Source organism: Panthera uncia, chromosome X (assembly GCF_023721935.1).
Source record: "Panthera uncia isolate 11264 chromosome X, Puncia_PCG_1.0, whole genome shotgun sequence".
In the NCBI taxonomy this organism is placed as follows: domain Eukaryota; kingdom Metazoa; phylum Chordata; class Mammalia; order Carnivora; family Felidae; genus Panthera; species Panthera uncia.
Genome location: NC_064817.1, coordinates 12,145,243 through 12,160,649, shown reverse-complemented (window position 1 = coordinate 12,160,649; position 15,407 = coordinate 12,145,243). Strand labels below are relative to the sequence as shown.

Here is a 15,407-nt window from a genome sequence, read left to right as displayed (position 1 = left end):
TCTATTATTTATTGGTCTCGTATCTGCTTTTTTTCTCATTACTTCTTTCCTTACCATATATACAAAGTTTTTTTTTTTAATCGAAGCACAGTTGACACGCAATTTTACATTAGTTTCAGGTGAATAACTATTTTTCCCCCAATATATTTTGTTAATCATTCTAAAAACTTGTGAAAATACTTGACTTACTTTTATTCAGTTGGAAATACTTCAAACTTGTGGAACTGCCAGGATTTAAAATTGGAGACTAAATTTATTTCTACTGGAAAGAGTTCTATGAAAGAACAAGGACGTTTCCAAAGGGCATTAATCTAATACTGATTATAACTCGCAATACAGGGTTTCAGATTGACTTTAAGAGTCCTCATCAGGTTTTAAATACTTGCACACTTCCACGCTTGTATAATTTTCTCTGACCCTTCATTATATCATGTATAAATTGAGCATTGAGCTATTGGACTGTATTTTTCTCTGACACTTTTCAGTTCTAAACTTCTAGGGCCTTATTTACCTTGGAGAACAAATGTGAAATCTTATAGTTTCTTAAGAACTTCCCAGCAGTCCTGAGCATTTATCACTCTATGTGCCTTCACTGTCCTTGTAGATGTTATTCTTGTTTTTATTACAGATTCTTTGACTTTGGTACCCACTGGTATTGAATATATATGAACTCACTTCTTGGAGTAAAGATAAGCATTTTGGTTTTAGTTGTAAGATTTTATGCAAAAATATTCTGATTTTGGCAATGCATTTTAATGAAGATTTTAGAGAATTTCTAGTGTTTTTATGCTTATGCTCTGTTTTACTTGGGAGGAAGTCAGCTTTTGTTGAACAATCACAGCAAAAAAAAATATCTTTTTCTTCCAATAACTTAAAAAAAAATTTCAAATCTACAGAAAAGTTGCAAGAGTGGTCAGTGAACACCCAACCTACCTTTTGCCCAGATTCATTTGAGAATCAGTTGCAGACCGATTTCTCCTCTAAATACTTCAGCAATCTTGTCTCGTAAGGACAAGGAGATTCTTCTACACAACCACAATGCCATTATCACAGGCCAAATTCAAATCTCTCCAAATGTGGTAAAGACATCTTAAATCATCGGTTTTCTTAAATTACCGCCTGTGAGCTAAAATCAACGTGGCGATTGTCATATTTCTTGAGTCCATATCAAAGAAATGATTTTAATAACTATATGATATACAACTATATAATTTTAATAACTGCATATTGTATGACAGATATATGTTATGTATAGCACATGGCATATGTTGTATATATAGGGTGTGTGCATATGAAATTAACCCTAAGAGAGACATTTGGAACAGTGTTGGTTAACAGTCTTTCAGGCTACGCATCTATAGTTTCAAGGGAGGATTTCTTTCTTTTTTTTTTTTAATTTTTTTTTTTTTAGTGTTTATTTATTTTTGAGACAGAGGGAGACAGAGCATGAATGGGGGAGGGTCAGAGAGAGGGAGACACAGAATCTGAAACAGGCTCCAGGCTCTGAGCTGGCAGCACAGACCCTGACGCGGGGCTCGAACTCACGGACCGCGAGATCATGACCTGAGCCGAAGTCGGACGCTCAACCGACTGAGCCACCCAGGCGCCCCCAAGGGAGGATTTCTGATTAACAGAGGCCCAGTGCTGGGATGCCTGGCTGGCTCAGTCGGTAGAGCATGCAACTCTTGATCTCAGGGTTATGGGTTTGAGCCCCACGTTGGGTGTGGAGATTACTTAAAAATAAAATCTTTAAAAAAATAATAAGCGAGGCCCAATGCTGTTTGTTGTCAGAACTTATGCTTGTAGTAAACACTAACAGAACTTGAAAAACAACCCATAGGTCTGAAATGTTCACTTGTTCCGCTCTGCCAGGCCCATCTCTCGTCTCTTATGTTTCTCTTTACCTGTGTTCTCAAGTGTGAGGATAAACCCGCAGTGAGAAACATGAAATCCGCCACTAGATATTCTCATGAAACATTAACTAAAAATACATGGAGACGGGCGATAAACACAGGGTGTGTTCAAAAGAGTGCATTTTGAAACTAGAGAAGGGGAAAAAATGACAAGGCACAAGATTGGTAATGGAAAAATGGAGAGGCAAAGGTTATTTATCACCTCACCATTCAATTGCTTGATCTTTGGACAGACTTAAGTGTTTCCTAGGGATGCCAAGAGTAACTTATTTTAAAAGCCCCCGTACCATAGGCTTCCTTAGCTGTGTTATTCGACTCGAAGCCCACAGCAGGTAGTGCCTCGAAAAGCACCTCTGGGAGGAGAGTCAGTGTCGGGCCCTGCAAAACAAAATGGGCAGGCAGTGCTATCCTGGGTTCGTGTTGTCTTTGATCCTGAGGGTTTGAAAAGAGTCTGACCAGCAAAGCACAGCTTTGCCTCGCCAGCCTACTTGGTGCACTGCCGCAGAGTTCACGTTCTTTTCCACTTCCGACCTTTGCCTGGGCCCTGCGTCTCCCCGGTTTGGGGCCCGCCTGTGCTGAGGTCACAGAGGCCTCCTGATCACATAGCCCACGCTTAGCGAGGGCTGGTCCTTCCTGTGGCTGAGTGCTGCCCTTGGCCGACCCTGGCCCTTTACCTTGATCAATCCTCACAGCACTCCCGTGAACTGGATACCACTGTTACCTGCAGTCTCCAGAGACGTTCAAGGACCAGCTAAAGGTCGCAGCACTGGGCAGTACTAGAGCTGGGATTCTGGCCCAGGCCGAGGCTGCCCCCTCAGCCGCCGTGCTGCCTGCCCCCCTCAGGAGGAGGGCTTCTGTGAGGAGAGCTGGTCGACGTTAGCGTGAGGCCCAGAGGCAGGACTTATGTGTTATGTTCACACCTGAAGGTATAAGAATGTTTTCTTTCTGATGGAAGTAACACAGGTCTTCTTTTACTGGTGGAAAATGAGTTGAAAACACTGGAAAATATAAACGTACTTATGGGACTGCTCCGTGCCTTCACCCTGGTGGATTCCATCGTCCCGCTGCTGGTGATGAGGCAGGCTAGGGAGACAGACAGGGCAATGTAACAGTCCTGCATTGGGTAAGAGGTGTGCTTGGGCTCAGGGGTGCCCTGCTTCAGAGCGGGGCACTGTTCCTCCCCTCCCTATGCTGAAACCATCCATCTGCGGCTCAGGACCGAGACCCTTCCGTTGCTCTTAGGCTGCCCACTAGCCCCTTCGTCTGCTCTGCTCGTTTCTGATAGAAATCCAGGGAGATTTCACTGTGGAGCCATCAGTTGGAATCTGACACTGTGTCGGACTCTGCTGGAGACAGAGAAGAAGCTCCAGTCCTTGTGCTTGATGAGCCTACCCTTTAGCCTATGAGAGGAGGCAGGTAAGGAAATGATGGAGGAGGCTAAGGTTGTATACAACGAAGGACCGTATTAGTATCCTATGGCTTCTGTAACAAATTACTGCAAACTTAGTGGCTTAAAACAACACAATTAAAAAAAAACACCCCCCCCAAAAGCCCCCACAGGTTGTTTTCTTACAGGTCTGGAGAAGTATAAAGTGGGTAGGCAGGCAGGGCTGCCATTCCTTCTGGAAACTCTAGGGGAGGATCTGTTTCTTTGCCTTTCCAGCTTCTAGAGGTTGCCCGCTCATGGTGCCTTCTTCCATCTTCAAAGCCGGCAGTGTAGCGTCTTCCAGCCTCTCTCTCTCTCTCTCTTTTCTGTCTGACTGCCACTGTCATCTATCTCCTTCTCTGATTCTGACCCTCCTGCCTCTCTTTTATAAAGACCCTGTTGTTACATCGAACCCACCCAGATAATCCAGGACAGCCTTGCCGTCTCAAGAGGCTTAATATACGCATGTCTGCAAAGTCTCTTTTGCCACGTATTATTTATTTGGTAGGGTTAGCATAATAACATGGCGTTAATCATGGGTCAGTAAGGAGAACTGGAGGGTGCCCGAAAGCATGGGCCCATGTGGAATGGGGGGGGCAAGGCATTTTAGGAAAAGTAATGAAGAGGTGATATAGGTGTAGAGCAGTGGTGGGGAGGGGAGCAGAGGAGCCATCAGCAATGGACCTGTCCATCCAAGGTAGAAACCACAGGTTATGACGCTTTGGGAGAGCTTAGCCAGACTGGGTTCCCGAGTGAGGTGGGACCTGAGTGCCACGTGCAGAAGAGTATAGATTTGAACATCACTTTGTTCGTACTTTGTGCACAACTTGAACATGAGTCATCAAGAATCGAAATCAGAAGCAGGCTTGAAAAAAAAAATGATCAGGAAAAACTAATGGACGGGAGGAAGGGAATGGGTTGGGGAAATCCTTGTAAAGAATACTTGCGGAATATAGTAGAAAGTCTGAGAAAAATCACTGTGTGTTGCCTGAGAGACTGGAAACAGCTGGCTTGGGAGAGTAGGCTCCTTCAGCGTCCCCAAATGAAATGTCCAAAGGCAAGGGACGTGAGGGAAACTGACCTAACCAGGGCTCTGTTGGGTCAGTCAGTGTGTACTACCTCGTATGCTGGAATTTCATCTTTGATAAGAGACCATAACTTCCCTAGACTCTGTTGTTAAGGCATCTGGGACACATGAACCCAGTCTTGAACCCATTACACTTTTATCGTGGGCTGCGGAAACTTCGGTAAAGGTTAATCAGGGCTGTATTTATCCTTATGTGGTACTTTTACATCTAAAGCTTTATCACCACCGATATTCGTTACTTATTGATCCTTTTTTATTTTTCTTATGCTATATGGCTGGCTCAGTTCCAAGAAAGGACAGCTCTGTAGTGGGGATCAGACAACAGCCAGTATTTCGGCAAAATCAGAGCAGGCCAAGGCAGTCCTTTTGCAGTGGAAGAGGCATTTTCCTCTTAGATGCAAATGTAGGGTATTTTGGAAATGTTGGGATTAAAACTAACGCATATTTGAGTTTGTTTTTTTTTTAACTACTCCAGTCACGATAAAGGATATGTTTTGAAACTGATGTCTCTCAGGCTTTTTGTGGAGGGAAATACCAGGCACAGAGACGTTTTCCCGAATTTTGTTGCTGAATCAGGCTGCTTATAACCCAAGAGGCAGTCCTACTGGCAACTTTCGAGCTCATCGGAGGAGACTGTAACTGAAGGCAGCTGGTTGGGCCTGGCTTGTCCAGAACTGCCGTGTATTCTCTACCCTCCCCAACCTTCCCCTTGGTGTGTTTGGATTCCACTGGCTTGTGCCTGGCTTCCATCAGAAGACTGAGTGTCTGATGAGAATCCCCAGATGTGGCCTTCTGAGCCAGCCCAGAGACAACAGCGACTCCCCTGTCAGTTCTTGCTGTGCTTTTCTCCTTTCACTGCCGTTCGGGGCATCGTTTGCCATTGGAAAGCTACTTCCACCTGCACCCCCATCTTTTCTCTAACCTTTTCTGTGCCTTCTCCTCTGGTTTCTGTGCTAGCGTGTTTTAATCAGAGGATCACTGTGGCTGCTGTACCTTGGGATTTCTTTCTGTGCTATCATGTTCGGAGACGGTTGTAGTTATTGCTTCTGAAAACAGCAGGGATAATGTGAACTAACACCCTAGTGGAAGGTCTAAATGATAGATTGCACTGTTTGGGCTTTAAATTTGTGTTTTCATTAAAAATAATACTATGTACAAAGTTTTAAAAGCCAACTCGTTCCAAAAGGCCTATAATGAAAATATTCAGTAATCCTTACCCCCTCTCTGCCAACCTCAAGTCTTCCAGCTGGTTCTCCTGATATTTACCTCCAAACTTTTATTATTTTATTATTTTTATGTATGTATGTACTTAAGTAAACTCTACCCCCAACGTGGGGCTCAAACTCAAGACCTCAAGATCAAGAGTCATGTGCTCTACCAACTGAGCCACCCGGGTGCCCCTACCCCCATGTTTTTAAATAATATTCTTATATTGCTCTGTTAGGGATTTCCAGACTTCCCTTTACGTTGGAGGAATATTTAACACCCTTAGGCAGCCCCTGTGCCCACTGTATTTTTCTTCTGGAGATATGATGTGGTCTTGTGTCTGTCAAGATCATCTCAAGTAAGCAGTAAGGCAGGTTTCCTGTTCTCAGGTGGGTCATTTGACTTTTCTCAGTGGTTCATAGCGGAACATTTCTTGAAAACCAAACATGCCAATAACTACACAAACTACGTTAAAACACTCTTCCTGGGCTGAAGAACCCAATACAGGAAGTAAGAGTGGATCGAACAACCAGAATACACCTCTAAGAAGCGGGGGTGGGGGGCGTTAGGGGGGTCATCGCTGTGCTCTTCCTACATGGTTCAGGTTGTCTTGAACTGCAGTGAAAATTGAGGCTGTGGTGGATAGCGCAATCTTATCTGCCTTTTCCTAGAAAATACATAAGGGGCTGGGCATTTATAAGCAGCTCAGCTTTGAGAACTGGAACCTAATGCCCTCTCTCACCTCACTCCAGTAATACTTAATCTAGCCATAATTAGCCAACCAGAGAAGATAGGAAAGAGATGTCAAGGTCTAGAGCACTTCAGAACTGAGCACTCCATCCAACAAGGGGAGTAATCAAGTTTTTTCTCCACCCCTTCCCCTCGGTGACTCTTGGAGTGCACTTGGGACGCAGGGTTCAGATGGCTCGGAAAGTTCTGGGGCGCTGATAAGATCATACAAGTTCTGGGAAAATTTTTACCTCAGGAAATTCTAGTTGTCCAGGTTTTCTATAGAGCACTACATGGCATTTAATGTGTGGGGGGAAAAACTGAAAGGTTTTATGAGAGGGAAACCTGAGCAGTTTCATGAGAACACGTTAACTTGCCCGACTGTAGTCTGTTCTAACAGCTTAACAAAACAATAGATGAAACAAAACCACGAGATCGTAGCAAACAGAACGGAAAAAACAGAGCAATGACTAACAAGAACAGTCTTTTCATAAAAATCATGTTTTGGAATTTCTATGAAGTAATCATAAAGATAAATCTGAAATTCTTTGGTCTGAGTTCATTCATTTATTCATTCATTCATGCATGCATTCATTTAGTATATACCATGCGCCAGTCCCATATACGCAAGGGGCCGGGAATGCAATGTAAGGAGAGATAGCACTGCCCCAGCCCTCAAGGCTGTATAGTCTCACAGGCAAAGCACTCTACAGACATGAACAAGGGAAGTGCAGGGGTGGGGAGGGCAGAGATGGGGGTCCTCACTAGGCTATGGTGCCTGAGAATATAAACTCCTGTAGGAGTTCATGTTGGATAGTTGACCTAAGGTCTCAAGGTTGAGGATGGTTTCATTTAGGAAAAGAGGGTAGGGGAATGGGAGATGTTCTGGGCAGAGGAAACAGCATGTGCAGAGTTCTCATGGCAGGAGGGAAGAAGATGCACTGGAGGAAATGGAGGAAGGCCACCATGACCAGAGCTCAGGGTGTGAGGGGAAGGTCATGGGACATGGGGCTGGAGGGCGAGGCTGCACTGATATCATGCAGTCAAGGATTTCAAGCAGGAGAAATACCACAACTGCTTTGCCTGTAGTGTGCAGGGTGGACTGGGGTCACGTGAATGTGGAGCTCTGGCTATAGCCTGGGTTGAGGGGCTGTGGTTTGGGTGATGGTTGGAGCCATGGATGGATGCAGGAAGTCTGGAAGGGGTTAAATTGATAGGACTTGACAAATGAGAGATGAGGCATGAGGAAGAGGGAGAGATCCAGGGTGGTGCTCAAGTTTATGGCACAGAGAATGTGCTAGAATGGATAACGTTACCTTTTTTTTTTTTTTTAAAGGAATCCTAAGGTTTTCTAGAAAAAAGTCTTTTTGGTGTACTTCTCCGTAAGGATGGACAGATTTGCTTATGGAGAATCTTTAGGGAATGAAATGGGCGGTAGGGGAGGGATGCAAATACCAAAGTGAGTGGCCCTAGAAGTCCAGAACTTGAAGTGTGAACATTGCTTGGAATTGACATCTTGAGTAAGGACAGGTGGAAGGTCATAAAGACGGTCCTGACACATTTTGTACAAGTAATTTGAATGAAAGATTAGAACAGAGACGAAAAGGAAGCCTACTGTGAGGAGTGTGTAAAGCATGGCTGTATTTGAATAAGAAAATTGGAAGGAATTATCAGGTTTTATTGTCTAGGGAACATCCTTACCCAACCAACGATCGTTACTTTAAAAGTAAAGCTTGAAATTTGGGAAATTACATTTGTATAAATGGCAAAACCGGACTTGTTTTGTTTTCTAAGGTGATTGATATGCCCGAACACAACCCTGGCAATTTGGGAGGAACAATGAGACTGGGAATCAGAAGAACTGTTTTCAAAACTGAAAATTCAATATTAAGTAAGTGTCTACGATCGTTTGTTCTCTCAGAGGTCGGGGCGGGTGGTTCGCGTGGCTCTGTGCAGACACAGCCGCAGTCAGAGTCCTCTGGAGCCCACGCCGCCCCTTCCACCTCTCCAGCTTCCCTTCCAGTAGCTCCAGGTGCTGTGACTCTTTATCCCACCTGTCCCATTTGCCTTTGCTGCTCCTCCTGCTTTCCCCCTAGTCTCCCCGGAAGGCTTGGTAGAAAGCCTGTGAAGGCCCCTTCTTATTTGACCGCCACGACACTGGGCCCAGCGGGCTGCTCTGTGATTTACCGATGCTCCTGGAGATGACCTTGCACGGGGAGAGCCCTGATTCACCCACTTCTTTCCAAGCCACAGTTTTCTCCACTACAATGAAACCAGCTCCCTGTTTACTTCTTTGATGTCTGACTGGTGTCAGCTACTAATTTACAAACTTCTTAAGGAGTAGAGCAATTAAGTCTGAGAAGTGTATTTCTCTGTTCCCCCAGCAGCTTTAGGTCGGGGAGAGGAAAATATGATGGGGCTTGCCATCTGATATTTGCTCATCTTTCACTCCCGATAAGGTTACTCTAATTTCTGTGGAACTTATTTTCATAGATTAACACATTATATGAGACTAACATAAAGCAAGAAAAACCCCAGAGCCCTGAATTCAGTTTAATAAAGACATCTTGAGTGCCTACTCTGTGCCATATGCACTGTGCTAGATTCTGCAGATACAGTAGTGCCCAGGACAAATATCAGCCCTGTCCTCCCCCAGGGCCTCAAAACAAGTGGAAAGAGTGTCATGAAAGGGAACATGAAAGGTGCTGAAAGGGCCGGAAGCAGGGGAAGGGAACCCAGGTATCTTGGGTGTCCAGCATCATTCCCATGAAGTTATAAGCATATCTTAGAAAAATGACTTCTTAACGAAGAATAAGACCAGAAATAGGAGTTCCTCCTTTATGGATGATAAACAGCTTCTTTTAATTTTTTAAGTTTATTTTTTTTATAAAAAAATTTTTTTTCAACGTTTTTTATTTAGTTTTGGGACAGAGAGAGACATAGCATGAACGGGGGAGGGGCAGAGAGAGAGGGAGACACAGAATCGGAAACAGGCTTCAGGCTCCGAGCCATCAGCCCAGAGCCTGACACGGGGCTCGAACTCACGGACCGCGAGATCGTGACCTGGCTGAAGTCGGACGCTTAACCGACTGCGCCACCCAGGCGCCCCTAAGTATATTTTTTTATTTGAGGGGGGAGGGGCACGGAGAGAGGGAGAGAGAGACTCCTAATCTGCACCGACACAGGACTTGATCCCATGAACCCGTGAGATCATGATCTGAGCCGAAATTAAGAGTCCCGCACTTAACCGACTGAGCCACACAGGTGCCCCAGTGATAAACAGCTTCTAAGGAATATAAAGCTTCCTAGTAAGAATGAAATTTAAAAAAGAAAAGTTTCAAGGCACATTTCTTTACTCTCTCTGGGTAAGAAACCATTGTTCTCTAAATGACTTTTTTCTTTAAGAATATAAGAATTTTTTCTCTCTGTGGATATTAGTAGTGATTCTTCAGCTTTCAAATGTTTTCAAATACTTTGAAACTTTGTTCAAATAATTGCCTAAGAGACAAACAATGGTTAGTGAGAAAGTTAATGTTTTAGAATTGTATCTGTTTTATGTAAAAGATTCACTGCTAATTGTACTAAGCTTCTAAAAGAGAGCATTGTCTTCAAAATATTTTAAATTTTGATCTGTCTTGATAGAAATAAGACTGATTTAGGATTTGTTTTTCTTTACAGTAGGCATAAAAGTAATGTCGATGATTTTTATGAATCTTGAATACAACAAAGCTTTACAAAAGTAATGGGCTGACTAGAGAACAAAAATCCTTGCTTTTAATTAATATCTTTTGCCTACTTTGAAAAAAAATTGTAATAGCTTTATTGAGATATAATTTACATACCATACAATTCAACTACTAAAAGTATGTAGTTCACTGTTTTTTATTATATTCACAGAGTTGTACAACTACCACGACAGTCAATTTCTGAACATCTTTGTCACTTCAAAAAGAATCCCTCTTTCCTTTTAGCTATGGACCGGCCCCCCTCAGTCCTAAGCAACCATTAATCTACTGTCTCTACAGATTTGCCTGTTAGGAACACTTCATATAAGTGGAACCATATGACATATGACATTTTGTGTTTGGCTTATTTCATTTAGCATAATGTTTTAAGGTATATGTACATTGTAGCACGTATCAGCACTTCATTCCTTTTTAGGGCTGAACACTATTTCATTGTATGGTTAGACTACATTTTGTTGATATGTTCATCAGTTGATGGACATTTGGGTTGTTTCCGTGCCTGCCTTAATTTTTTTTTAAAAGTCTATTTTATTTATTTTGGAAGAGGGAGAGAGAGAGTGCAAGAGCAGGGGAGGGGCACAGAGAGAAAGGGAGAGAGAATCCCAGGGAGGCTTCTCGCTGTCAGCGCAGAGCTGGACGCAGGGCTCAAACTCATCAACCATGAGATCATGACCTGAGCCGAAATCAAGAGTCCAACGCTTAACTGACTGAGCCACCCAGGCGCCCCAGGCCTGCCCTTAAATTTAAACTGTGCTTCATAGTTTGCAAATGTCATATGAGTGTGTGAACCTGTGAGCCTCAGGATGCATAAGGTTTTGCCCTTGCACTTGTGTCGTGTTGGAGATGAGAGATACGAATACGACCACTGGCCATGGCTGTATTGAGTGTCATAAAAATATAAAAACAAATAGCACCATAGTATCTTGTGGATTTCTTCCCCCTAATTGGCATATTTCTTTTGCAGCATTTTTTCTCTAGTCAGCCCATTACTTTTGTAAGGCTCCCCCCACAGCCCCCTCATCAGCATATTTCTGCAAAATGGAACAAAATACATTTGCTTACATTGCTTCTGAAAATAATTTATAGTTTTGATGGAAAGCATTTGATGCTATTCATTCATTATTTAAATTTGATTTATGGGCCTGTGATTGCAGTGCTCTGGGTCGAATGGAAAAACAGAAAAGTAAAGGTTTATTTTTGTTGTTGTTGTTTTGTTTTGTTTTGTTTTTTAGTAAAAGAGAATACTTTGGAATAGGACCAGAGCCTAGAGATATTGGTGGACACAAAGGCTGGATTACTAAAGTGATTCTGATTTTTATATTCATCAGGAACAAATTCCTTTTTTTTCTTAGAGTCCTTAGTTCCCTAAGGTTCATGAAAACTAGGAATTTGATTTTTCTTTTTTCTTTTTTTTAACCACTTTATTGAGGCATGATTGACATACAAACAGCCATACATATTTCATGTATGCAGCGAGATGAGTTGAATTTGAGTTTTTGGAAGTGGAGATTATAGGTATAAATTGATTTGGACCAAAGTACTACTAATCATCATTTGCTCTATTTGTAAGAATTGTGTTCCCAGAGGTTCACTCCTGTCCTGCGTTCTGTATGTGTGTGTTGTCCTTGTCTACAAAGGCTTTTGCTTATTAAAGGACTAATGACAGTGTGGGGGGAAATTATCAAAGCTGGTTCAAAGGTCTTCACAAACAAGATATTTTTCTAGACTGCATTTCTCTAACACTTCACCTAAGTATTAATTGCATATTCATGATCTTTTCTTTTCTTTAAATGTTTATTTATCTTGAGAGAGAGAGAGCACGTGCAAGCAGGGGAGGAACAGAGGGAGAGGGAGAGAGAGAGTCCTAAGCAGGCTCTATGCTGTCAGCACTGAGCCCGATGTGGAGATCGAACCCATGAACCGTGAGATGATGATCTGAGCTGAAATCAAGAGTCAGATGCTTAACTGACTGAGCCACCCAGGTGCCCCTACTGATTCATTTCTTATTTCTAAACACTTCAGGATGTTTCCAGCATTTTGTTAGAAAAAATGGTAATGTGTACATCTTGACACAGTGTTTATGTTCTTTTGATTGTTTCCTTAGAATAGATTTCCAGGACTCGGACTATTAGGTCAAAGGATGTGAACACATTTATGACTGATAATTCTGCCAGATTGTTTGATGGAAGAGGTGAACCAGTTCATAATGATGTGAACTACACTGTACTGTTCTTGCTTTCTCTAATCGCTTTGCTAGTGTTTTTATCATTTGTCTTTTTGCTTTATTAGCAGAACAAAAAGGACCCTTTATTATTGTACTTTATGTTGCATTTCTTTTCATTACTACATTTCTTTTTCATTTTCTTTCCATTACTACATTACTGCATTTCTTTCCACTACAAAGTGGAAAGTTCCCCCACCCCAAAATGTTGGTTTATTTGTGTATATGCTGTCCGTGTTCCCATCAACACTTAAACATGGGAAGGGAGAGATCTACGAGCCCAAAGTCTATTACCTAAATGGTCTAAACCAGAGGTTAATAAACTTTTTCTGTTAAAGCCCAGAGAGTAAATATTTTCAGCTTTGGGGTCACACGATCTTTGATGTAACTGCTCAACTCTGCCATTGTAGTGTAAAAGCAGCCAGAGGCACATATGTAAAGGAACAAGTGTGGCTGTGTGCCAGCATACCTTTATTTATGGGGGCTGAAATGTGAATTTCATGTAATTTTAATGCGTCATGAAATATTCTTTCGATTTTTTTCTTCCACGCATTTGAAAATGTAAAAACCATTCTTCATTCGAGGGTTGAACATAGTCAGGGGATTCCTGGTTTGCCTCGGAGTTGCCATGGCTTGCCAAATCCTAGTCTATACCAAGAAGCACAGGCCGAACGTGGTGTAAGGCCCAGGCAGTAAGGCTGTTACCCTCCTGGAAAGTACTCAGGGTATCTCCCCACTTGTCTGCTTGCCTGCCTAAATATACCACGTAGTGACAGGATAAGGCTCATGGTCAGTGGGTGGTCAGAACAGGCCGGGACCACTCTTCTCACATAGTTTCAAGTCTTCTACTGGAATGGGTGGCCCTGACCTCACAGCCCACCACTATAATCACTCTCCAAAATGCAACTCCTAAAGCATGCATTTTAGGGTGCCCGGGTGGCTCAGTCACTTGAGCGTTGGACTCTTGATTTGGGCTCAGATCATGATCTCACAGTTTGTGAGATTGAGCCCTGCGTCCGGCTCTGCGCTGACAGCTCGAAGCCTGCTTGGGATTCTCTCTCTCCCTCTTTCTCTGCTCCTCACTCACTCACTCTCTCTCTCTCTCTCTCTAAATAAATAAATAAGTAAACTTAAAAAAAATGTTTAAAAAAACATGCATCTTACCACTGGTGAATTCATTAAACAGCTCTACTTACCCTTCAGATCTGTAGATTTCATTGCATGTAAATTACATACCCTCAATTTTTCTTTTTTTTTAATTTTTTTAACGTTTATTTATTATTGAGAGACAGAGAGACACAGAGTGTGAGCAAGGGAGGGGTAGAGAGAGGGGGAGACACGGAATCCGAAGTGGGCTCCAGGCTTCAAGCTGTCAGCACAGAGCCTGACGCGGGGCTCGAACTCACAAACCACGACCCGAGCCGAAGTCGGACGCTTAGCCAACTGAGCCACCCAGGCGCCTCACACCCTCAATTTTTCAAAACCACATTTTGTCTCAATACATAGATGGCAGGACTTGTCTCACAGTGACATGCTTACTTGGTTGATTAACTCATTAGATGACACCTGAAAAGCAGGGCGAGATGGTGCAGAGCAGGTTAAGTATTAAGTGGAGTGCTTTGAAGAGTGAGAAATCAAAAATGAGGCATGACTGGAGATGGAGTGGGTCAGGCTCAGGTGAGAGAGGAACCAGGGAAAGCACCAGGGAACTTTTTTATGAGAGGGTTTTAAGACTCCAAAAATAAACTTTATCGTTTTGCTTGTGGCTCTCAACTGAGTGTGAGAGATGGGGACGTAGTAAAATACAAAGCAATTCAGACAAGGTTCAGAGCTCATTAAGGGGACGGCTGACAACTTGTTTGATGGTTATAGTTTCCAAAATATTACCGTCCCCAGGCTTCATTTTTTTAGCCAGGTCCCAGATATGTTGCTGAGGCATCCAGGAAAGGGAGCATGTCTTTGTGCTAAGTGTGTTCTTCAAACCAAACTGCCACCTACCAGAAAGAACGTGCTTTTCGGATGTAGCATGTTTTAATACTGCACAATCTGGGGGGCGTCCGGGTGGCTCAATCCGTTGAGCATCCAACTCTTGGTTTCAGCTCAGGTCAGGCTCTCACAGTTCGTGGGATGGAGCCCCGCATCGGGCTCCGAGCTGACAAGGAGCCTGCTTGGGATTCTATCACCCCACCCCACCCCTCACTCTCTGTCCCCCTCCCCCACTCTCTCTCAAAATAAATAAATAAACTTTAAAAACTACTGCACAATCTGGTGTGTGTATGCACTGGTGGGGATGCTAGAGTAGACTCAGTTTAAAGCAATCCCGTATTTGATGTGCAATTTGAGAAACTCTGTTCTCCAAACCAACACCCAAATGGTCAGGGAGCCCTTGGTTTTAGAAACAGGAATGCTGTAGGGGTGGAAGGGTGCAGAGCAGACCTGAGCACTTGAGGTGGGGTGGGGGGTGCGGGCAGAGGAGGGAAAGGGCCACCCCATGAGCACAGTGCTGGTCGTTGGGGTCGTTAAAAGCAAGTGGATGATGGGGTGCCTGGGTGGCTCAGTCGTTTAAGCGTCCGACTTCTGCTTAGGTCATGATCTCACAGTTCGTGGGTTCGAGCCCCACATCGGGCTGTGTGCTGACAGCTCAGAGCCTGGAGCCTGCTCAGATTGTGTCTCCCTCTCTCTCCACCCCTCCCCCACTCACGCTCTGTCTCTCTTTCTCTCTCTCTCTCTCTCAAAAATAAATAAACATTAAAAAAGTTTTTTAAAAAGCCAGTGGCTGCCATTTTGCCCTGTAGGGGTGTCCAGTGCAGTGGAGAATGTGGCACATTTTGAGAGGAATTAGAAGCCCTCTGCAGTGCAGTCTATCCAGCTGGAGACCAGGTCCTGGTGATTTCCCATCACAATTCTGAGAAGATGACCCTCATCGTCAGGGCAGATGACAAGGGATGGTGAGACTTGACACAGCTGTGTCAAGCTCCTGAGCATGATGTTGGCAGCAAGTGGAAATTGAGTGCTTTAGGAACAGACTCACTTCCTTTTGGGGATCTTCTTTGCATTTCGTCAGGATGAGGAGGAGGGC

General features: G+C 43.6%; 1 protein-coding gene across 4 annotated transcripts in view; it reads left to right on the top strand.

Annotated features, from left to right (window-relative positions):
* CTPS2 (CTP synthase 2) overlaps window positions 1-15,407 on the top strand; it is a 104,215-nt gene that overhangs the window by 59,033 nt on the left and 29,775 nt on the right. For all 4 annotated transcript variants that reach the window (XM_049643504.1, XM_049643505.1, XM_049643502.1 and 1 more), the window contains one exon: window positions 8,156-8,252. In XM_049643504.1, the coding sequence (XP_049499461.1) occupies window positions 8,156-8,252 (97 nt within the window). The remainder of the gene's footprint in view (window positions 1-8,155; window positions 8,253-15,407) is intronic.